The 25552-nt window shown below is 51.0% G+C and overlaps 1 protein-coding gene across 1 annotated transcript in view; it reads right to left on the minus strand.

Moving 5' to 3' along the window:
* Nucleotides 1–723: 723 nt before the first annotated feature.
* The window catches only part of XG (Xg glycoprotein (Xg blood group)), a 68767-nt gene continuing 43938 nt past the window's right edge, over nt 724–25552 (minus strand). The window contains exons 16-26 of the mRNA XM_039245323.1: nt 25106–25168; nt 23332–23394; nt 19590–19652; nt 17995–18057; nt 16221–16283; nt 14253–14315; nt 12658–12720; nt 5051–5092; nt 3393–3428; nt 3096–3212; nt 724–1958 (exon numbers count right to left, since the gene is read on the minus strand). Of these exons, the coding sequence (XP_039101254.1) occupies nt 1942–1958; nt 3096–3212; nt 3393–3428; nt 5051–5092; nt 12658–12720; nt 14253–14315; nt 16221–16283; nt 17995–18057; nt 19590–19652; nt 23332–23394; nt 25106–25168 (653 nt within the window). The 3' untranslated portion in view covers nt 724–1941. The remainder of the gene's footprint in view (nt 1959–3095; nt 3213–3392; nt 3429–5050; nt 5093–12657; nt 12721–14252; nt 14316–16220; nt 16284–17994; nt 18058–19589; nt 19653–23331; nt 23395–25105; nt 25169–25552) is intronic.

Genomic DNA, 25552 nt, shown 5'->3' on the forward strand with positions numbered 1-25552 from the left:
GCACACTGCCGCTTACTGTGACTTTCCTCCTGTGTTGAGCAGGACACAATGCCCCCCCACCCCCGCCCTGTGTCGGCTCTACTTCAGTCATCAGTCGTCAGTCAATCAATCCAATGCTTCTGGTGCATAACCCCTCCCCCCCAAAAAAGTTATTCCTCCGAATTATCATTATTCAAATATGTTTATTTCTTTATTTTTTTTTAAGTTTGTAATGTTTATTTTTCAGAGAGCGAGAGAGACAGCGTGAGCAGGGGAGGGGCAGAGAGAGAGGGAGACACAGAATCCGAAGCAGCTCCAGGCTCTGAGCTGTCAGCACAGAGCCCGACGCGGGGCTCGAACCCACAAACCATGAGATCATGACCTGAGCCCAAGTGAGACATTTAACAGACTGAGCCTCCCATGAGCCCCATAATTCGTCTTATTCCAAGTGACATCACCCCAAACACGTCTTCGGGGCGGGGGGTGGGGTGAAGGAAGGTCAGCGGCTCCTCAAATACCTGCGTGTCCCTCAGGACGGAGCAGAGGCCGCCTCAGACACAACGCACACCCAATGGACACACAACCAACCCAGGACGGGGTTGACTCGACACTTCATGATTTTTAGACTTTTTCCAGAGCCGTTTCATCAATGTCGGCGGGAAATAGAGAGACAAGAACACAGCAACCCACGGGGAGACTTTTATTTCAGAAAACATTTATTTTATTTCTTTTACATTTACTGCAAGCGATAACAAGTACTTAAGGCAGTTACAGAAAAAAGAAAAAAATGGGTCGTTATTAGGGCTGCAATTCCGTCCAGGTGTCTGTGAAGGTGTGAGTCTGTCTGTCTACACACACACACACACACACACACACACACACAGTTTTCAAGATTCAAACTCCTACCGAAACTCACAGGTACAGAAAGAGCAGGTGAATCACGAATGTGAAACATCCCATCAAGATCGTCCGCTGTAAATCCTTTTTCTATTTGGGGAGATTCTTCTAGCACTTTCTGCATTCAAGGCCTCTTTGGAGACCTGCCTCCCGGTCCATAACCTTGAGCACAACACAGGCATCGACTTTGGACTCTCCTGGGCCCCCTTCTGAGTTCCAGACTTCAACACACGCTGACATTTAGTGCAAACTCCAAAAGTCGTATCAGCGTTCACATCAGCTTATTAAACTCTATCAATAGGCCCAGATCCTTCCTTTCCCTCATTTTCCCCCAAAACGTTGCTAAAATAGAAGCAAATACCTACTATGCTTTTTAGATGCTTGGAGACTTAACGATTTTCTACTGCAGTAAAAAGGAGAAAATAAGTATCAACCCAGAAGCAGGAAGCCATCGCCTCAGACACAACAGCCCACAGACTACGGCATGAAAAAAAAAATGTGAGAAGAGTCTGAACAGGCACAAATCACAACTGCCGGCCCGTTTTCCCTCCAAACTACCGGAATCGTAAGATTTCACAGGAAGCAAGGAAAAAGTCCACACATATTGCCGGTGGTGTCTTCACATCAGGGAGCATGCACACAGCAAGGACAAACCCCGGCCCTACTGTGCGGGGGTAAGAGTTACATGGTCACAGCCAGTGATGAGCAGCGGGAATCTCGAATTATTGTTCCAGCTGGAAGGGAGGGCGCTGGCTCCCTGATGAAGACTCCTCACGGACCAAGTTTCTTCCCGGAACATGCTGGAAACCCCAGAAGGAGACAGCACCCCCCCCCCGCCCTCGGACCCCCACTGTACTTTGGGACAATGTGCACGTCCGGCACCATGAGGTAGTTCTGGGGAACCCACCGCAGCCTCGAAATCTGGCCCAGAGCGTGATCAAGCCACAGATGAGAGAGTCTTCCTGGGACCCAAGGCTAAGAAGGTGACGGAGCTGTCACACGAGGGAAGCACGGGGACCTCGTGACACCCAGCCGCTCTCAAGGCGACCGCGGGACCCCAGGCTGTCACACGTGCACCGGTTCTAAAAGGGAAGATCGGGAACAGAGTCAGAGCCGGGAACGACAAAACGTTCTCAATAAGAAATAAAATCAGAATTACTTGTAGAAAAGGATCATACACTTGGACATGTTAATACTGGACAGAAACTTTTAAAAGGAGGGTAAATGGTGTTGTGAGCACCTGTTAACTGAGGCTGCAGGTGTTACTGTTTTTTGTTTTTCAATTGGGTAATACCTTCCTTGGGCCCTCGTCACAATGTTGAGCGACCCTCGGCCTGGGAGGAGATAAATTTCTATCCAGCTCAGCACCAGAACAGGACCCTGGGACCACTTCTGGAAGCCCTTCACGTAGCCCTGCTTCATTCAGCACTGCCTGGTCTTCCTTTCAGGTTTTCAGCACTTTGTGATTGCTAAGGAGTTTACCAACGTTGTCCATCAATGTTTCTTTTCACTTACATTTTTTTTAAGGAATCGGCCAGTTTGGGGATTATGGGAGCCCATCTTGCAAGCTGGTTTTCACAGCCTCTGTAGGGACAGGAAGGAGGGGCGGGCGGACCCTCTCTGCAAACCCCAGACCCCTGTGGACACTGTGTCCCGGGGCCAACCTGCAAATGCCCTGGGTGTTACCCTCGGAGCTCCTGTTTTTGCAACAGAGCCCCGTGTGTGTCCCCGGGGACAGGTCCTCAGGGACATTCAGTGACCGGCACCCACCACCTCTGCTCCCCGTGCACCTGCACCAGCTGGCGTGGGATTCTCCAAACCCGGGACCCTGACCCCCCAGTGGAACCAGAAAACCACAGCTCGCCCTTCCTCCCCTACCCCCGGCCACTTGCATTTCCCTGAGGTCTGCACACCGCCCCCAAATATAACAGGGATGCTCACAAGTTCAAGGTCGTGTGCAGGTTCCTCTGGGGCCCCCGTGGTCCCTCAAAAAGTCACAAGGCCACTCGCATTTCCCTGGGGTCTGCACACCGCCCCCAAATGCAACAGGGAGGCTCACAAGTTCAAGGTCGTGTGCAGGTTCCTCTGAGGCCCCCTGGGTCCCTCAAAAAGTCACGAGTGAACCCCGTCCTCAGGCCAGGGCGCCGGCCCAGACGTGACCAGACACATGCAGCCACGTGCCCGGCGCAGGAAGGAATCTTCCAGAGCGAGACACTTGCCGTTGGTGCGGAAGCAACTGCCGCCCCTCCTCCGCTGGAAGTAGCCGGCCGCGGCGCCCACCAGGGTCACGACCAGCACGGACACCACGGGCGACACGATTTTCGCTATGGTGTTACCTGCAGGGACAGAGATCACTGGGGTCAGCGACCCCGCCCGCCCGCCCTCCACTCCGCACGAGGAAGTGCATCAACAGAGCAGCCCCGAATGAGGAGCTAGACGAAAGGGTTCTGCGCCCGCCCCACGACGCGCTGTGACGGTTTCCTGACATTTGGGGGGGCGGGTCCCCGGCCCCTTACCTTGCTGGTTCCCGTAGGTGTTGTGTCCGCTTCCGCCTGCAACGGAGGGAGAAGGGCACACGGTCACGTGTCTGTTCCCACCTCGGTCCGCCGGGCGCTGCGACCCGCTGCGCTCGCAGCTCTGGGCGCCGCACACAAGACCCGGATGGCGGGTCCCGTCCCCCGGGGGCGCGGGCGCACTCAGCGAAGAGGGGCGGGGATGTGCACGCGCAGGTACGTGTGCAACGGACGTGAGGTCACACATTCATGCGTATGCACACACAAACCGCTGTAAGCGTGCACGCAGTGCACACCTCCTCACACGTGCACACACACCTCCACACACGTGCAAACCACACACGTGCACACGCACACCGCCACACACGTGCACACATACCTCCACCATGAACACACCTCCACGCACGTGCACACAGTCCTCCACACACGTGCACACGCACACCGCCACACACATGCACACACACCTCCACGCATGTGCACACTCCCACACACGTGCACACGCACACCTCCACATGAATACACACCTCCACATAGGTGCACACCTCCAGACACGTGCACACGCACACCTCCACTCATACCTCCACCATGCATACACACCTCCACACACGTGCACACACTCCACACACGCGCACGCACTCTGCCACACACGTGCGCACGCACACCTCCACACACGTGCACTGCCACACACGTGCATGCACACCTCCACATGAATACACACCTCCACACACGTGCACACCCACTCCGCCACACACATGCATTCACACCTCCACATGCATGCACCTCCACACACGTGTACACACACCTCCACCATGCATATACACCTCCACACACGTGCACAGGCACACACATGCATGCACATACCTCCACATGCACACACACCTCCAAACACGTGCACACACAGCTCCACACATGTGCACGCACACACCTCCACATGCACACAAGAGCGCACACCTCCACACGCACACGTGCAAGCGCAAAGCTCCACACATGTGCACACACACACCTCCAGACACCCTCACATGCGCACCTACACACACACATTTCCACACACACGTGCACACACATAGCTACACACACGTGCAGACATGTACACTGATGCACATGTACACTGATGCACACACATGCATTTACACACACCTCCATATACGTGCACGCACACACCTGCACACACATGCACACGCACACTTCCACATGCACACACCCCTCCACATGCATACAAGAGCACACACCGCACACCTCCACACACACGTGTACATGCACAGCTCCACGCACGCGGTTTCATACACGTGCACACGCAGAGCTCCAGACACCCGCACATGTGCCCCCCCACATTTCCACACACACATGCACGTGCACAGCTCCACACAGGTGCACACGCACAGCTCCACACACATGTGCACGCGCACAGCTCCACACACATGCACACTGATGCACACACATGCATGTACACACACACACATACTACGAACCGCAGACGAGCTCACTCCCTCGCCAGAAAGGGAAGCAGCTTCACTGAGAAGGAAAGCACACGTGTTAGACCCCGCTGGTGACCCGAGTGGACACGGGACACAACACGACACACCTCCGGCCAGCACACACACGGCTGTTAGTCCCCGAGGGCAGCTCCGCCTCCCACAGCGTGTGCAACACAACTCCTTTACCATAGTTGTTTCCGTAAGAGTGGGGTCTAGAGCGCCCTCCACCTGCCGGACAGAGAGAGCACGTGAAACGGAGGAGAACATTCTGGAAGCTTCCATGGCAGCAGTGAGAACACCAGCGGGCCCGAAGCAAGATGTCCCCAAGTTCAGGCCGCAGCCCTGGGCCCCCCGGACCCCAGGGCGGGAGTGTGTTGGCTGGTGGCCCTTTAGAGGGAACCAGGTCCAAAATGAAGGTAAAATGAGGTCGTGAGGACCAGGCCACTGATTTTCGCACGGTCCTGCGTGAGGACAGGACACGCAAAGAGGCGCTGCCGCCTCCAGGCAGGCGGCCAGGCCCCACCCAGGAGCTCAGGCTGCTCGGCCCCAAGGCTGACAGCTCGTTCCGATGGCTCTCAAGGTCCTGAGAAATGCCAGTGTCTGCTCAGGGTCCTGACCCCTTTCCTGCGGGAAACGGGGACATTCTTAGGGCTCCAGGGAGGCTTGCGGCTCAGCCCAGTCACCTCTCTCTATCCGTGAATCCAGCAAAGACGAAAAAACAGGCTCTCACGGGATCCTTGTCTTCAGAGGGTGTGCAAGGGTAACGCCTCCCCAGATGAGGGTGCGGCCCCGGCCTGCAGGGCGAGGGGTGTCCCACACTACCAGCCCCCCGTGGCTGCTTGTGAAAATACGGTGTCTATAGGGGCGCCTGGGGCTCAGTCGGTTGAGCATCTGACTTCGGCTCAGGTCATGACCTCAAGGTCTCTGGGTTCGAGCCCCGCGTCGGGCTCTGTGCTGACAGCTCGGAGCCTGGAGCCTGTTTGGATTCTGACTCTCCTCTCGCTCTGACCCTCCCCTGCTCACACTGTCTCAAAAATAAACAGATATTTTAAAAAATCAAAACCACAAGAAAGGCCTGAGCCCTCAGAGGGCAGGCGGGTGCCCTCCCTGCAGACACAGCTGGGCAGGACCAGAGGCCCAGACGCAGGTCACCGTGTGAGAGGGAGGCCCGGAGGCCGGTCCCCAGCATCAGGCTCTGAATTACACGCTACGCTGACTATCATCGTGGGGTCACCACGGTAAGCACGGCGCAAAGGGATTTGTTCACGGCGTTCGAACCCCGCACAAAAGGTGCGTGTGTGCATCGTGCTGTCCACACGACCTGGTCCCTACTCCCCTCACAGACGTGCACCAGAGCCTCACACGTTACCCCCCGAGCACACACGCGGCACCGGTCGGTCTCCCCTAGGGAGCCTGCTTTCACTGACTTGCGGAAATTTCTATGAAGGGGTTCGCCTTCCGCTTACACAGAAAACACTGCATGATTGTTGTACACGCACGTGTGGATGTGTGTGTGTGTGAGAGAGGGTGTGCATAGATATACAGATATATGCACAAATATAAGTATCTACGTATGTATACTCACAGATACGCACACATATACACAAATATAGGTATCTGTATCTAAGACTACATATGTAATACATACACATATAAAAGTATACGTGTGTGTATATAAAGCTATATAAATATACATGAAGATACATATACAATAAACCTATATGGGAATATCCCTATATATAAAGGGATATATATAAATATACTCAAAATACATACACAAGTATATAACGCTGTGTGTGTATATATAAATACATGTATACATATGTCAAAGCGTGTACAAATGTAATGTTATAAAGGGTATCTATAATCATGCACATACAAATATATATACGTAAATATAAACATATACGAAACATATATAAAGGAAAATATATACACACCCTATATACAAGCATGTATGTATACATATACATATGTATTTATAAAAGGTGTATATGCAGAGATGTATAAATATGTACATATACATATAAAGGTGTATATGTAAATAAAAAGGATATGAATAAATATAAAGATATGTAAATATATGCATATGCATATAAAGGTACATATACATAAAGATAAATAGAAACATTCATATATAAATGTGTTTATGTAAATATATATAAAATGATATATGCATAAGTAAAGATATAAAAACATGTATATGCACATATACAGTTGTATACAGAAATAAATACACAGACTTTATATGTAAATATATATAAAGGGCTGTATACATAAAAAGATATGCAGGGACTTATGTACTAAAGGTGTATATGTAAATGTATATAAAGGTACATTTAAATAAAGATATAAAAATATGTACATGCACATATATAGGGGTGTATATATATAAAGAGACTTACATGTATGTGTGTACATATAAATATGAATATATAAATGTGTATATAAAGTTGTATATTTACATAAAGGGATGTATGCATAAAGATTTAGAGACACATATGTATATAAAGGTGTATATATAGATGTACATAACGGGATATATACATAAAGAAAGATAAAAAAGGACTTTATGTATATAAAGGTGTATACTTAAATATATATAAAGGGACATATTAATAAAGACATAAAAATATGTACATGCACATATATAGGGGTGTATACATAAATAAATATACAAAGACTTACAAAGATATGTGTATATGTAAATATATATAAAAGCTTGTACATGTAAATAAGGATATGCAGGTACTTATGCACATAACGGTGAATATGTAAATATATATAATGGGATATATAGGCAAAGAGACATATGCAGGGACTTATGTATATAAAGGTGTATATGTGAACATACATAAAGGGATCTATACTAAAGAGTAAAAATACCCACATGCGCATATACAGGGTGTATACAGAGAGACTTTCCTATGTGCGCATGTATATGTGAATATAAATAAAGACGTAAAAATACGCACATGCGCATACACAGGGTGTAAACAGAGACTCTCATATGTGCACGTGTACATGCGAATATACATAAAGGGATCTATAAATGAAGACGTAAAAATACGCACATGTGCATATACAGGGTGTATACAGAGAGACTTTCATATGAGCACGTGTACACGTGAATATACATAACGGGACTCCCAGGGACGGGGACTGACGCACGTAAACCCTATATGTAGCTGCAGGGGCGCATGCGGAATAACAATCTAAAGTCGCGTGCACACAGGACCCCCGCACACGTAACGGTGCGGTGCAGACTGAGCGGAGCGCACGTATAAAGGCACGTGTGCACACGTACGCGCAGGGCCGGGAAGTGTGAACACGCACAGGTCCACACGGACACGCTCGCGCACACGTCTACACAGCAGCACACACCACCTTCCGGGGGAAGCCGCCCGTTTCCGGGCTGGCCCAAGTGCGGGGACCCACTTCCGGGCGCTCTGGAGGACACGCCCCGCACCCCGCACCCCCACCCCCGCCCGGGTGCAGGGGGAGAAGCGGCGGGCGTACCTGCGGGCTGCCGGGGCCAGAGCGGGAAGTGCGCCTCCTCCTCTGGGTTACTGCTCCCCAAGGAGCCTGCAGGGCAGGGCCGGGGTCAGGACCCGCCCTGCCGATGGGAGAGGCTCCGCATGCGCAGGAAGCGCCGACCCCAGGACCCTTGCACATGCCCTCTGCCCTCCCTGCCGCCGCCCCGCGTGGCCCCCCACACCCCACACAGGAAGCGCCGACCCCAGGACCCTTGCACATGCCCTCTGCCCTCCCTGCCGCCGCCCCGCGTGGCCCCCCACACCCCACACAGGAAGCGCCGACCCCAGGACCCTTGCACATGCCCTCTCCCCTGCCTGCCGCCGCCGTCCGCGGCACCCCACACCCCACACAGACGCGTCCATGCGTTTCTGCGCCTGGCACGCTGCAGGCGCGCCCGTTCCCTCGGTGACGACACAGCCCCATGCACAACACCAAGCTGGGCACACAGTGAGCGCGCATCTAAACGCTTGGCAGTCCCTCCATACAAGCACATACTAAGCGCTCACTTAAAAAACAGCTTTTAGTTTTTCCCTGCAAGCACACAGTAGGTGCTCAACTGAATGCTTTAGAGTCCCTCTGTCCAAGTACATAGTAAGTGCTCAGTTAAACAACCGAAAGATCTTCCCTGCAAGCACAGAGTAAGTGCTCAGCGAAACGCTTTGGAGTTCCTCTGTGCACGCAGAGTAAGCGCTCCCTTACATACCTGGGAGTTCTCCCCTGCAAGCACATAGTAAGTGCTCAGCTAAACAGCTTTTAGTTTTTCCATGCAAGCACAGAGTAAGTGCTCAGTTAAACACTAGAGACTTTCTCCCTGCAAGTACATAGTAAGTGCTCAATTATAAAGTACGAAGTTTCTTCATGCAAGCACACAGTAAGTGCTCTGCTAAACACCTGGGAGTTCTTCCCTGCAAGCACATAGTAAGTGCTTAATGAAACAGTTTGTAGTTCTCCATGAAAGCACATAGTAAGCGCTCGGCTAAACACGGAAGAGTTCCTCCAGATAAGTACATAGTAAGTGCTCAGTTAAATACTTTGGAGTTTCTCTGTACAAGCCCATCGTTAAGAGCTGAGTTAAACAGTTTTTAGTCTTTCCATGCAAGCACATAGTAAGTGCTCAATTAAAGGCCCGAGAGCTCCTCCGTGCAAGCATATAGTAGGTGCTCAATTAAACACATGGGCGTTCCTACGTGCAAGCACATAGTAAGCGCTCACGTTGATGAAACTGTTGACACGGAAAAGGCATGTCGAGGCTTCTCTGACTTCTGTCTGCAACGATTTCTCCATCGGCGACGCCCGCCCAGAGCGGTGAGGCCCCCGGGAAAGGGGTTCCCTGCTCTGGGGGGCTCGTGACGGCTCTCGGGCTTTGCTTAAATGGGGCGTCTAGGGAAATACGTGTGGGCGGAGAGCAGCCTGGATCAGGGACCCTCCTAACTACGAGGTCACTGCGCCCCACGCCAGAGGTTGGGGGGCAGCAGGGGAGTGGAGGGGAGGGGCTGCGGGGGCGGGGGCGGCCTGGGGTCCAGGCCTGTGGAGCACAGCGGGGCGGGTTCAGGGGAGCAGTGAGGCCCTTGTGCCGCCCTCACTGTGACCTGAGTCCCCCGCACGGCCAGCGGGTCGACCGCCAGGGCTTCCGGGGACCCCTCCTCCCAGCCCCCAGGCCTCCGGTCGCTGAAGCAGCGGCTCTTCGAAAGAGGAACTGCGAGGTGCTGACGTGTAGAAACGGGTGTGTTCATGGACGGAAGCGATTCCTCTGAAGTTTGGCACAGTTTCTGTAGTAACTTCCCACATTCGTCATCCAAATACCGCAAACGAGGGGGCTGAGGCGACACGTGTCCCCCCTCCGACGCCCCAGGTCCTGAGGCCGGGGGTCTGAGGTCCAGGCAGGGCCGAGGCCGGGGGTCTGAGGTGCAGGCAGGGCCGAGGCCGGGGGTCTGAGGTCCAGGCAGGGGTGAAGCTGGGAGTGTGAGATCCAGTTGGGGTGAGGCTGGGAGTCTGAGGTCCAGGCAGGGCCGAGGCCGGGGGTCTGAGGTCCAGGCAGGGCCGAGGCTGGAGTTCTGAGATGCAGGCAGGGGTGAGCCTGGGTCTTCCTGAGGCCCCCGTTCTTGGCGTGCAGATCTGTGGTCTCCCCATGTCGTCACGTGGTCGTCTCGCTGTGGGAGTCCGTGTCCTGATCTCCTCTTTGGAGGGCGCGGGTCTTTCGGGACCAGAACCCACCCTAATAACCGCATTTTCCCTCATTTCCCTCGTTAAGGAGCCCATTTGCAGAGTCGCGCCCTGAGGTCGTTCAGTTAGGGAATCAAGTACCGACGTGGGGGGGGGGGGGGGGGGAGAAGGCATCCGTGGCCCCGTCTGGTTGCCTGCGAGCCAGCGTGCAGCCCCCGCTCCTGGGCTCAGATGCCAGCTCCAGAGAGCCGACCCAGCGGCTCTGGAAGGGGTGGGTGTAGACATGAGGAGCCCGGGGGTGGGGGCCGAGGAGCAGCGACGGCCCGGTGTGTGCACAGGACAGTCTGAGGTCGTCCCGCCTCCCTGTGTCAGAGAAGCCCGCCGCCCGCTTCACGGGCCCCTACACGACCTGAGCACCCCCAGCTCCTTCCCACTGCGTCAGGAGCCCCGAGAAACCCCCCGGGAGCCACGCGTCAAAGCAGGTGGCCCCTTGCAGAAAACCCCAGAACATTCCGTCTGGAAGCTCTTTCTCAACGTGGCTTATCTGTGCTCGGCTGCATTTTTCCACAGAATGTTCCGGAACAGCCCACAGCCTGGGGACTTTCAGCACTGCTGCCAACGACCGGTGTTCCTTCTGGACGGACGCACACAGGAGCCCCGGGTGCGCCGGGCCGAGCATGCGAGTGCAGGGCACGGTCGGCTGCTACACGGCAGGCTGGCCGCCATCACCGTGTTGTCCACGACCTCAGCTCACCCCTTGGTTTTGTGCGTGCGCGGAGTTTCAGCAGAGCGAGAAAACAGATTCCAGATGGCATCCGCAGCTGGCGGTCTGAGTCACAGGGTCCCCGCCCACCCTGGGCCTCGCCCTTCCCTTCCCTGGGGTGCTGGTGAGTCACCCCGTCCTGCTGGCTCATCACATACACTTAACCCCCCCGCTTCCCAAACACAGAGAAGGAAACACTTTCCGTGAGGGACTCCCACGCTTTCCTCGTGGGAGAAGAGTGACACGTAATTTCCAGGGGCGCCTGGGGGGGCTCAGTCGATTAAGCTCCGGCTTCGGCTCAGGTCATGATCACACGGTTCGTGGGTTCGAGCCCCGCGTCGGGCTCTGTGCTGACGGCTCGGAGCCTGGTGCTGCTTCGGATTCTGGGTCTCCCTCTCTCTGTGACCCTCCCTGCTCACGCTGTCTCTTTCTCTCCAAAATAAATAAGAACATTTTATTCCTTCCGATTCTGTCTCTCTCCTCTCTTTGTACCCCGACACGCTCTGTCTGTCTCACTCTCTCTCAAACTTTAAAATAAATAAAATATTTAAAAATTTAAAAAATTTTAAGTAAATTCCAGGAGGAATAAGTGGGAGAATCATGCACTTGGAGGTATGAATACTGGACAGAGATTTTTAAAAGGAAGGGAAAACAGTGATGTGAACACCCTTTAACTGAGGCTGTGGGTGTCACTCTTTCCAGTGGGTAACGGCTTCCTTGGACCCTCATACCAAGGTTGAGTGACCCCCTCCTGGGAGGAGATAAATTTCTATCCAGCTCAGCACCAGAACGGGACTCTGGGACTGCTTCTGGAAGCCTGCTTCATTCAGCCCTGCCTGGTCTGCTTTTAGGTTTTCAGTACTTTGTGATTGCTAAGGACTTTACCACTGTTTTCCATCAATGTTCCTTTCACTTAATTTTTTTAAAGAAATCAACGGGAAGCTCGTCTCCCAAGTGATTGAAACCCCAGAGACACGGAGGATAAATGATATACGACACACGGCACCCACAGGTGGGCTTTTTCGGGGCCGCATCATTTGGAACCATGCAAACACGTGAAAGAGGAACTTGTCCTCAGCCTAATTAAAAATGCATCACAATAACGTACAGTATCCATCAGGCAGACCTATTTTGCAGCAGTCAGAGAACAGGGAATGAAGTGCGTGATGCGGGGTCAACCTTCCACCCCCCTGCTTGGGAGTGCGAGGGGGTTTCCTGCAGAGGGAGAGCCATTCCCCATTTCAAAGGCAGCTGAGGAAACCCACCAGGAAGACAAAGCAGGCTCTGTCCAAGCAGCGTGCGGAGGACCCTGAGGGAGCACACGACTTACCTCCACTGTTGTCGGGCATGCCCGGCTGGGGGTGGTAGGGGGGCCTCGGCTTGGGGTAGATACCTGAGGGGAAAACGACAGTGCACATTTAACAGAGAAAAGTAGCCACTGTCAGCAGCAGCCTGTGACACAGGAGCATCAACACGGCAATAGATGCCCCAGGTGCCTCACACCTGCTGCCCATGTGTCATAGAAGGTCACAGACCAGTGGAACCTTCCAGAGCCTCTCGATGTAAAAATCTCAAACGTAGAACTTAAAGAAAAACCTCATCTAGTGCATGCACAAACGCGCACTCACACACACACACACACAAACACATCCATCCATCCATTCATCCATCCACCCACCCAACCATTTACCCACCCAGGTCCATCCACAATCCACTCATCCAACCATCCAAAAATCCATCCACCCACCCATCCCTCACTCCGTCCGTGGACATTAGCCTATCACCAATTTTTGCTATTGGTGAATCATGCTGCTGGTCTATACCTAGGATGGTATTGCCTCCTGGGTGGAGGAGCACCTGGGTGGCTCAGTCAGTTAAGTGTCCAACTTTGACTCAGGTCATGATCTCTGGGTTTCTAGGTTCTGGCCCCGCATCAGGCTCAGAGCCTGGAGCTGCTTCCGATTCTGTGTCTCCCTCTCTTTCCTCCCCTTACCCGCTCTTGCTCTATCTCTCAAAATTTAATAAAAACATTTTACTGCTTCAGATTCTTGGTCTCCCTCTCTCTGCGCTTCTCACCAGCTCATGTTCTGTCTCTCTCTCTCTCAAAAATAAATATTAAAAAATAAAAACATTAAAAAATAGTTTTAAAAAATAAATTCTAGGAGGAATAAGTTGGAGGAAAGGGTCTTGAGCTTGGAGTGTTAATATTGGACAGAAATTCTTAAAAGGCAAGGGCAAATGGTGGTGTGAGCACTCGTTAACTGAGGACGCGGGGGTGACTGTTACTTTTCAGTTAGGTAACGGCTTCCTTGGACCCTTGTCTAGACATTGAGTGGCCGCTCCTGGGAGGAGATAAATTTCTATCCATCTCAGCACCAGAATGGGACTCTGCGACTGCTTCTGGAAGCCTTTTGCTTAGCCCTGCTTCATTCGGCCCCGCCTGGTATGCTTTTAGGTTTTCAGCACTTTTTGATTGCTAAGGAGTTTATCAATGTTGACTGTCATTGTTTCCTTTCACTTAATTTTTTTAAAAGAAATCTATGGGAACAGCGTCTCCCAAGTATTTGAAACCCCACTGACTGGAGGATAGATGACATACAATACACAGCACACACAGGTGGGCTTTTTCGGCGCATCATTTGGAACCGTGCAAACATGTGAAAGAGGAACTTGTCCTCAGTCTAATTAAAAATGCATCACAATAACGTACCGTATCCATCAGGCAGACCTATTTTGCAGCAGTCAGAGCAACAGGGAATGAAATGCGTGAGGCGGGGCCAACCTTCCACCCCCCTGCTTGGGAGTGTGAGGCGGTTTCCTGCAGAGGGAGAGCCGTTCCCCATTTCAAAGGCAGCTGAGGAAGGAACACAAAGCAGGCTCTGTCCAAGCAGCGTGCGGAGGACCCTGAGGGAGCACACAACTTACCTCCACTGTTGTCGGGCATGCCCGGCTGGGGGTGGTAGGGGGGCCTCGGCTTGGGGTAGATATCTGAGGGGAAAACGACAGTGCACGTTTAGCAGAGAAAAGTAGCCACTGTCAGCAGCAGCCTGTGACACAGGAGCATCAACACGGCACTAGATGCCCCAGGTCCCTCACACCTGCTGCCCATGTGTCATAGAAGGTCACAGACCACTGGACCCTACTTGAGCCTCTCGATGTAAAAATTTCAAAACTATAACTAAAGAAAAACCCCACATAGGCACATGCACACACACACACACACACACACACACACACCCATCTCTCCATCCATCATTCACTCATTGATCCATCCATCCATCATCCATCCATCCAATCATCCATACATCCAAACATCATCCACCCATTCATCCATCCATCATCAATCCACCCACCCAATCATCCACCCATCCATCATCCATCCTTCTACCCACCCACCCATCCATCCATCCATCCATCCAACAACTATACAGGGATGCATGCATCCATCCACCCATCCATTAACCCATCCACCACCCAACCATCTGGCCTCCCATCATCCATCCAAAAATCCACTCATCCAACCATCCAACCATCCATGCAACCACCCATCCCTCACTCCCTCCGTAGAAATTAGCCAATCACCAACTTTTTGCTATTGGTGAATAATGCTGCTGGTCTATACCTAGGATGATATTGCCTTCTGGGTGGAGGGGCGACTGGGTGGCTCAGTCTGTTAAGTGTCCAACTTTGGCTCAGGTCATGATCTCAGTGTTCATGGTTTTGAACCCCGTGTTGGCCTCTGTGCAGACAGCTCAGAGCCTGGAGCCTGCTTCCGATTCTGTGTCTCCATCTCTTTGTGCCCCTCACCAGCTCATGCTACCCCTCTCTCTCTCTCTCTCTCTCTCAATGATAAATAAAAACATTTTGAAAACATTTTAAAGAAGTGAATTCCAAGAGGAATTAGTTGTAGAAAAGGATCACAAACTTGGACATGTTAATACGGGACAGAAATTTTTTTTTTATATTTTTTATTTATTTCTAGGAGAGCGAGAGAGACAGCGTGAGCAGGGGAGGGTCAGAGAGAGAGGGAGTCACAGACTGAAACAGGCTCCAGGCTCTGAGCTAGCAGTCAGCACAGAGCCCGACGCGGGGCTTGAACCCAAGAACCGCGAGATCACGACCTAAGCGAAAGTCGGACACTTAACTGACTTAGCCACCCAGGCGCCCCCAGAAATTTTTAAAAGGAAGGGTAAATGGTCATGTGAGCACCTGTTAACTGAGGCTGCAGGTGTTACTGTTTGTTGCTTTTCAATTGGGTAATACCTTCCTTGGGCCCTCGTCCCATGTTTAGCGACCCCCGGCCTGGGAAGAGATAAATTTCTATCCAGGTCAGCACCAGAATGGGACTCTGGGGCCACTTCTGGAAGCCCTTCCCTTAGCCCTGCTTCATTCAGCACTGCTTGGTCTTGCTTTTAGGTTTTCAGCACTTTGTGATTGCTAAGGAGTTTACCAATGTTCTGCATCAATGTTTCTTTTCACTTACATTTTTTTTAAAGAAATCTACGGGAAGCTTGTCTTCCAAACATTTGAAACCCCAAAGACACGGAGGATAGATGACATACAATACACAGCACACACAGGTGGGCTTTTTCGGGGCTGCATCATTTGGAACCGTGCAAACATGTGAAAGAGGTATTTGTCCTCAGCCTAATTAAAAAACATCACAATAACGTACAGTATCCACCAAGAAGACCCAATTTTGCAGCAGTTATAGAAACATGGAATGAAATGCGTGATGCGCGTTCAAATTTCCAGCTCCCTCTACTTGGGAGTGTGAGGCGGTTTCTTGCAGAGGGAGAGCCGTTCCCCATTTCAAAAGCAGCTGAAGAAGGAAAACAAAGCAGGCTCTGTCCAAGCAGCGTGCAGAGGACCCTGAGGGAGCACACGACTTACCTCTACTGTTGTCGGGCATGCCCGGCTGGGGGTTGTAGGGGGGCCTCGGCTTGGGGTAGATATCTGAGGGGAAAACGACAGTGCACGTTTAGCAGAGAAAAGTAGCCACTTTCAGTAGCAGCCTGTGACACAGGAGCATCAACACGGCAATAGATGCCCCAGGTCCCTCACACCTGCTGCCCATGTGTCATAGAAGGTCACAGACCAGTGGACCCTACCTGAGCCTCTCGGTGTAAAAATCTCAAGACTAGAACGTAAAGAAAAACCCCAATAGGCACATGCACACTCACACACACACACACACACAACCACCCATCTCTCCATCCATCATTCACTCATTGATCCATCCATCCATCATCCATCCATCCACGTATCCAACCATCAACCATCCACTCATTCATCCATCCATCATCAATCCACCCACCCAATCATCCACCCATCCATCATCCATCCTTCTACCCACCCACCCACCCATCCAGCCAGCCAGCCAGCCGGCCATCCTTCCATCCACCCATCCATCCATCCATCCATCCAACAACTATACAACCATGCATGCATCCATCCACCCATCCATTAACCGATCCACCCACCCAACCATCTACCCACCCATCATGCATCCAACAATCCACTCATCCAACCATCCAACCATCCATCCACCCACCCATCCCTCACTCCCTCCATGGACATTAGCCTATCACCAACTCTTTGCTATTGGTGAATCATGCTGCTGGTCTATACCTACGAGTGATATTGCCTTCTGGGTGGAGGAGCGCCTGGGTGGCTCAGTCAGTTAAGTGTCCAACTTTGACTCAGGTCATGATCTCAGGGTTCATGGGTTTGAACCCCGTGTTGGCCTCTGTGTAGACAGCTCAGAGCCTGGAGCCTGCTTCCGATTCTGTGTCTCCATCTCTTTGTGCCCCTCACCAGCTCATGCTCCCCCCCCCTCTCTCAATAATAAATAAAAACATTTTAAAAACATTTTAAAGAAGTGAATTCCAAGAGGAATTGTAGAAAAGGATCATAAACTTGGACATGTTAATACTGGACAGAAATTTTTAAAACAGGGTAAGTAGTGTTGTGAGCACCTGTTAACTGAGGCTGCAGGTATTACTGTTTGTTGCTTTTCAATTGGGTAATACCTTCTTTGGGCCCTCGTCCCAGTTTTTAGCAACCCCCGGCCTGGGAGGAGATAAATTTCTATCCAGGTCAGCACCAGAATGGGACTCTGTGGCCACTTCTGGAAGCCCTTCCCTTAGCCCTGCTTCATTCAGCACTGCCTGGTCTTGCTTTTAGGTTTTCAGCACTTTGTGATTGCTAAGGAGTTTACGAACGTTGTCCATCAATGTTTCCTTTCACTTAAATTTTTTAAAGAAATCTACAGGAAGCTCGTCTTCCAAGCATTTGAAACCCCACAGACACGGAGGATAGATGACATACGACACACAGCACACACAGGTGGGCTTTTTTGGGGCCGCATCATTTGGAACCGTGCAAACATGTGAAAGAGCAACTTGTCCTCAGCTTAATTAAAAATGCATCACAATAACGTACAGTAACCGTCAGGCAGACCTATTTTGCAGCAGTCAGAGCAACAGGGAATGAAGTGCGTGATGTGGGGTCAACCTTCCACCCCCCTGCTTGGGAGTGTGAGGCGGTTTCCTGCAGAGGGAGAGCCATTCCCCATTTCAAAGGCAGCTGAGGAAACCCACCAGGAAGACAAAGCAGGCTCTGTCCAAGCAGCGTGCGGAGGACCCTGAGGGAGCACACGACTTACCTCCACTGTTGTCGGGCATGCCCGGCTGGGGGTGGTAGGGGGGCCTCGGCTTGGGGTAGATACCTGAGGGGAAAACGACAGTGCACATTTAACAGAGAAAAGTAGCCACTGTCAGCAGCAGCCTGTGACACAGGAGCATCAACACGGCAATAGATGCCCCAGGTGCCTCACACCTGCTGCCCATGTGTCATAGAAGGTCACAGACCAGTGGAACCTTCCAGAGCCTCTCGATGTAAAAATCTCAAACGTAGAACTTAAAGAAAAACCTCATCTAGTGCATGCACAAACGCGCACTCACACACACACACACACAAACACATCCATCCATCCATTCATCCATCCACCCACCCAACCATTTACCCACCCAGGTCCATCCACAATCCACTCATCCAACCATCCAAAAATCCATCCACCCACCCATCCCTCACTCCGTCCGTGGACATTAGCCTATCACCAATTTTTGCTATTGGTGAATCATGCTGCTGGTCTATACCTAGGATGGTATTGCCTCCTGGGTGGAGGAGCACCTGGGTGGCTCAGTCAGTTAAGTGTCCAACTTTGACTCAGGTCATGATCTCTGGGTTTCTAGGTTCTGGCCCCGCATCAGGCTCAGAGCCTGGAGCTGCTTCCGATTCTGTGTCTCCCTCTCTTTCCTCCCCTTACCCGCTCTTGCTCTATCTCTCAAAATTTAATAAAAACATTTTACTGCTTCAGATTCTTGGTCTCCCTCTCTCTGCGCTTCTCACCAGCTCATGTTCTGTCTCTCTCTCTCTCAAAAATAAATATTAAAAAATAAAAACATTAAAAAATAGTTTTAAAAAATAAATTCTAGGAGGAATAAGTTGGAGGAAAGGGTCTTGAGCTTGGAGTGTTAATATTGGACAGAAATTCTTAAAAGGCAAGGGCAAATGGTGGTGTGAGCACTCGTTAACTGAGGACGCGGGGGTGACTGTTACTTTTCAGTTAGGTAACGGCTTCCTTGGACCCTTGTCTAGACATTGAGTGGCCGCTCCTGGGAGGAGATAAATTTCTATCCATCTCAGCACCAGAATGGGACTCTGCGACTGCTTCTGGAAGCCTTTTGCTTAGCCCTGCTTCATTCGGCCCCGCCTGGTATGCTTTTAGGTTTTCAGCACTTTTTGATTGCTAAGGAGTTTATCAATGTTGACTGTCATTGTTTCCTTTCACTTAATTTTTTTAAAAGAAATCTATGGGAACAGCGTCTCCCAAGTATTTGAAACCCCACTGACTGGAGGATAGATGACATACAATACACAGCACACACAGGTGGGCTTTTTCGGCGCATCATTTGGAACCGTGCAAACATGTGAAAGAGGAACTTGTCCTCAGTCTAATTAAAAATGCATCACAATAACGTACCGTATCCATCAGGCAGACCTATTTTGCAGCAGTCAGAGCAACAGGGAATGAAATGCGTGAGGCGGGGCCAACCTTCCACCCCCCTGCTTGGGAGTGTGAGGCGGTTTCCTGCAGAGGGAGAGCCGTTCCCCATTTCAAAGGCAGCTGAGGAAGGAACACAAAGCAGGCTCTGTCCAAGCAGCGTGCGGAGGACCCTGAGGGAGCACACAACTTACCTCCACTGTTGTCGGGCATGCCCGGCTGGGGGTGGTAGGGGGGCCTCGGCTTGGGGTAGATATCTGAGGGGAAAACGACAGTGCACGTTTAGCAGAGAAAAGTAGCCACTGTCAGCAGCAGCCTGTGACACAGGAGCATCAACACGGCAATAGATGCCCCAGGTCCCTCACACCTGCTGCCCATGTGTCATAGAAGGTCACAGACCACTGGACCCTACTTGAGCCTCTCGATGTAAAAATTTCAAAACTATAACTAAAGAAAAACCCCACATAGGCACATGCACACACACACACACACACACACACACACACCCATCTCTCCATCCATCATTCACTCATTGATCCATCCATCCATCATCCATCCATCCAATCATCCATACATCCAAACATCATCCACCCATTCATCCATCCATCATCAATCCACCCACCCAATCATCCACCCATCCATCATCCATCCTTCTACCCACCCACCCATCCATCCATCCATCCATCCAACAACTATACAGGGATGCATGCATCCATCCACCCATCCATTAACCCATCCACCACCCAACCATCTGGCCTCCCATCATCCATCCAAAAATCCACTCATCCAACCATCCAACCATCCATGCAACCACCCATCCCTCACTCCCTCCGTAGAAATTAGCCAATCACCAACTTTTTGCTATTGGTGAATAATGCTGCTGGTCTATACCTAGGATGATATTGCCTTCTGGGTGGAGGGGCGACTGGGTGGCTCAGTCTGTTAAGTGTCCAACTTTGGCTCAGGTCATGATCTCAGTGTTCATGGTTTTGAACCCCGTGTTGGCCTCTGTGCAGACAGCTCAGAGCCTGGAGCCTGCTTCCGATTCTGTGTCTCCATCTCTTTGTGCCCCTCACCAGCTCATGCTACCCCTCTCTCTCTCTCTCTCTCTCTCAATGATAAATAAAAACATTTTGAAAACATTTTAAAGAAGTGAATTCCAAGAGGAATTAGTTGTAGAAAAGGATCACAAACTTGGACATGTTAATACGGGACAGAAATTTTTTTTTTATATTTTTTATTTATTTCTAGGAGAGCGAGAGAGACAGCGTGAGCAGGGGAGGGTCAGAGAGAGAGGGAGTCACAGACTGAAACAGGCTCCAGGCTCTGAGCTAGCAGTCAGCACAGAGCCCGACGCGGGGCTTGAACCCAAGAACCGCGAGATCACGACCTAAGCGAAAGTCGGACACTTAACTGACTTAGCCACCCAGGCGCCCCCAGAAATTTTTAAAAGGAAGGGTAAATGGTCATGTGAGCACCTGTTAACTGAGGCTGCAGGTGTTACTGTTTGTTGCTTTTCAATTGGGTAATACCTTCCTTGGGCCCTCGTCCCATGTTTAGCGACCCCCGGCCTGGGAAGAGATAAATTTCTATCCAGGTCAGCACCAGAATGGGACTCTGGGGCCACTTCTGGAAGCCCTTCCCTTAGCCCTGCTTCATTCAGCACTGCTTGGTCTTGCTTTTAGGTTTTCAGCACTTTGTGATTGCTAAGGAGTTTACCAATGTTCTGCATCAATGTTTCTTTTCACTTACATTTTTTTTAAAGAAATCTACGGGAAGCTTGTCTTCCAAACATTTGAAACCCCAAAGACACGGAGGATAGATGACATACAATACACAGCACACACAGGTGGGCTTTTTCGGGGCTGCATCATTTGGAACCGTGCAAACATGTGAAAGAGGTATTTGTCCTCAGCCTAATTAAAAAACATCACAATAACGTACAGTATCCACCAAGAAGACCCAATTTTGCAGCAGTTATAGAAACATGGAATGAAATGCGTGATGCGCGTTCAAATTTCCAGCTCCCTCTACTTGGGAGTGTGAGGCGGTTTCTTGCAGAGGGAGAGCCGTTCCCCATTTCAAAAGCAGCTGAAGAAGGAAAACAAAGCAGGCTCTGTCCAAGCAGCGTGCAGAGGACCCTGAGGGAGCACACGACTTACCTCTACTGTTGTCGGGCATGCCCGGCTGGGGGTTGTAGGGGGGCCTCGGCTTGGGGTAGATATCTGAGGGGAAAACGACAGTGCACGTTTAGCAGAGAAAAGTAGCCACTTTCAGTAGCAGCCTGTGACACAGGAGCATCAACACGGCAATAGATGCCCCAGGTCCCTCACACCTGCTGCCCATGTGTCATAGAAGGTCACAGACCAGTGGACCCTACCTGAGCCTCTCGGTGTAAAAATCTCAAGACTAGAACGTAAAGAAAAACCCCAATAGGCACATGCACACTCACACACACACACACACACAACCACCCATCTCTCCATCCATCATTCACTCATTGATCCATCCATCCATCATCCATCCATCCACGTATCCAACCATCAACCATCCACTCATTCATCCATCCATCATCAATCCACCCACCCAATCATCCACCCATCCATCATCCATCCTTCTACCCACCCACCCACCCATCCAGCCAGCCAGCCAGCCGGCCATCCTTCCATCCACCCATCCATCCATCCATCCATCCAACAACTATACAACCATGCATGCATCCATCCACCCATCCATTAACCGATCCACCCACCCAACCATCTACCCACCCATCATGCATCCAACAATCCACTCATCCAACCATCCAACCATCCATCCACCCACCCATCCCTCACTCCCTCCATGGACATTAGCCTATCACCAACTCTTTGCTATTGGTGAATCATGCTGCTGGTCTATACCTACGAGTGATATTGCCTTCTGGGTGGAGGAGCGCCTGGGTGGCTCAGTCAGTTAAGTGTCCAACTTTGACTCAGGTCATGATCTCAGGGTTCATGGGTTTGAACCCCGTGTTGGCCTCTGTGTAGACAGCTCAGAGCCTGGAGCCTGCTTCCGATTCTGTGTCTCCATCTCTTTGTGCCCCTCACCAGCTCATGCTCCCCCCCCCTCTCTCAATAATAAATAAAAACATTTTAAAAACATTTTAAAGAAGTGAATTCCAAGAGGAATTGTAGAAAAGGATCATAAACTTGGACATGTTAATACTGGACAGAAATTTTTAAAACAGGGTAAGTAGTGTTGTGAGCACCTGTTAACTGAGGCTGCAGGTATTACTGTTTGTTGCTTTTCAATTGGGTAATACCTTCTTTGGGCCCTCGTCCCAGTTTTTAGCAACCCCCGGCCTGGGAGGAGATAAATTTCTATCCAGGTCAGCACCAGAATGGGACTCTGTGGCCACTTCTGGAAGCCCTTCCCTTAGCCCTGCTTCATTCAGCACTGCCTGGTCTTGCTTTTAGGTTTTCAGCACTTTGTGATTGCTAAGGAGTTTACGAACGTTGTCCATCAATGTTTCCTTTCACTTAAATTTTTTAAAGAAATCTACAGGAAGCTCGTCTTCCAAGCATTTGAAACCCCACAGACACGGAGGATAGATGACATACGACACACAGCACACACAGGTGGGCTTTTTTGGGGCCGCATCATTTGGAACCGTGCAAACATGTGAAAGAGCAACTTGTCCTCAGCTTAATTAAAAATGCATCACAATAACGTACAGTAACCGTCAGGCAGACCTATTTTGCAGCAGTCAGAGCAACAGGGAATGAAGTGCGTGATGTGGGGTCAACCTTCCACCCCCCTGCTTGGGAGTGTGAGGCGGTTTCCTGCAGAGGGAGAGCCATTCCCCATTTCAAAGGCAGCTGAGGAAACCCACCAGGAAGACAAAGCAGGCTCTGTCCAAGCAGCGTGCGGAGGACCCTGAGGGAGCACACGACTTACCTCCACTGTTGTCGGGCATGCCCGGCTGGGGGTGGTAGGGGGGCCTCGGCTTGGGGTAGATACCTGTGGGGAAAACGACAGTGCACGTTTAGTAGAGAAAAGTAGCCACTGTCAGCAGCAGCCTGTGACACAGGAGCATCAACACGGCAATAGATGCCCCAGGTCCCTCACACCTGCTGCCCATGTGTCATAGAAGGTCACAGACCAGTGGACCCTACCTGAGCCTCTCGGTGTAAAAATCTCAAGACTAGAACGTAAAGAAAAACCCCAATAGGCACATGCACACTCACACACACACACACACACAACCACCCATCTCTCCATCCATCATTCACTCATTGATCCATCCATCCATCATCCATCCATCCACGTATCCAACCATCAACCATCCACTCATTCATCCATCCATCATCAATCCACCCACCCAATCATCCACCCATCCATCATCCATCCTTCTACCCACCCACCCACCCATCCAGCCAGCCAGCCAGCCGGCCATCCTTCCATCCACCCATCCATCCATCCATCCATCCAACAACTATACAACCATGCATGCATCCATCCACCCATCCATTAACCGATCCACCCACCCAACCATCTACCCACCCATCATGCATCCAACAATCCACTCATCCAACCATCCAACCATCCATCCACCCACCCATCCCTCACTCCCTCCATGGACATTAGCCTATCACCAACTCTTTGCTATTGGTGAATCATGCTGCTGGTCTATACCTACGAGTGATATTGCCTTCTGGGTGGAGAAGCGCCTGGGTGGCTCAGTCAGTTAAGTGTCCAACTTTGACTCAGGTCATGATCTCAGGGTTCATGGGTTTGAACCCCGTGTTGGCCTCTGTGTAGACAGCTCAGAGCCTGGAGCCTGCTTCCGATTCTGTGTCTCCATCTCTTTGTGCCCCTCACCAGCTCATGCTCCCCCCCCCTCTCTCAATAATAAATAAAAACATTTTAAAAACATTTTAAAGAAGTGAATTCCAAGAGGAATTGTAGAAAAGGATCATAAACTTGGACATGTTAATACTGGACAGAAATTTTTAAAACAGGGTAAGTAGTGTTGTGAGCACCTGTTAACTGAGGCTGCAGGTATTACTGTTTGTTGCTTTTCAATTGGGTAATACCTTCTTTGGGCCCTCGTCCCAGTTTTTAGCAACCCCCGGCCTGGGAGGAGATAAATTTCTATCCAGGTCAGCACCAGAATGGGACTCTGTGGCCACTTCTGGAAGCCCTTCCCTTAGCCCTGCTTCATTCAGCACTGCCTGGTCTTGCTTTTAGGTTTTCAGCACTTTGTGATTGCTAAGGAGTTTACGAACGTTGTCCATCAATGTTTCCTTTCACTTAAATTTTTTAAAGAAATCTACAGGAAGCTCGTCTTCCAAGCATTTGAAACCCCACAGACACGGAGGATAGATGACATACGACACACAGCACACACAGGTGGGCTTTTTTGGGGCCGCATCATTTGGAACCGTGCAAACATGTGAAAGAGCAACTTGTCCTCAGCTTAATTAAAAATGCATCACAATAACGTACAGTAACCGTCAGGCAGACCTATTTTGCAGCAGTCAGAGCAACAGGGAATGAAGTGCGTGATGTGGGGTCAACCTTCCACCCCCCTGCTTGGGAGTGTGAGGCGGTTTCCTGCAGAGGGAGAGCCATTCCCCATTTCAAAGGCAGCTGAGGAAACCCACCAGGAAGACAAAGCAGGCTCTGTCCAAGCAGCGTGCGGAGGACCCTGAGGGAGCACACGACTTACCTCCACTGTTGTCGGGCATGCCCGGCTGGGGGTGGTAGGGGGGCCTCGGCTTGGGGTAGATACCTGTGGGGAAAACGACAGTGCACGTTTAGTAGAGAAAAGTAGCCACTGTCAGCAGCAGCCTGTGACACAGGAGCATCAACACGGCAATAGATGCCCCAGGTCCCTCACACCTGCTGCCCATGTGTCATAGAAGGTCATAGACCAGTGGAACCTTCCTGAGCCTCTCGATGTAAAAATCTCAAATGTAGAATTTAAAGAAAAACCCCATCTGGGCGTTTGCGTATGCGCGCGCGCACACACACACACACACTCAACCACCAATCTATCTATCCAACCATCCATTGTCCAACCATCCGTGCATCCATTCATCCATCCAACCATCTATCCCTCCATCCATCTTTCCATCCATTCATCCATCCATCCGTCCATTCAATAATCCACCCA

This window comes from Hyaena hyaena, unplaced genomic scaffold (genome assembly GCF_003009895.1).
Source record: "Hyaena hyaena isolate Hyena2069 unplaced genomic scaffold, ASM300989v1 scaffold_259, whole genome shotgun sequence".
In the NCBI taxonomy this organism is placed as follows: domain Eukaryota; kingdom Metazoa; phylum Chordata; class Mammalia; order Carnivora; family Hyaenidae; genus Hyaena; species Hyaena hyaena.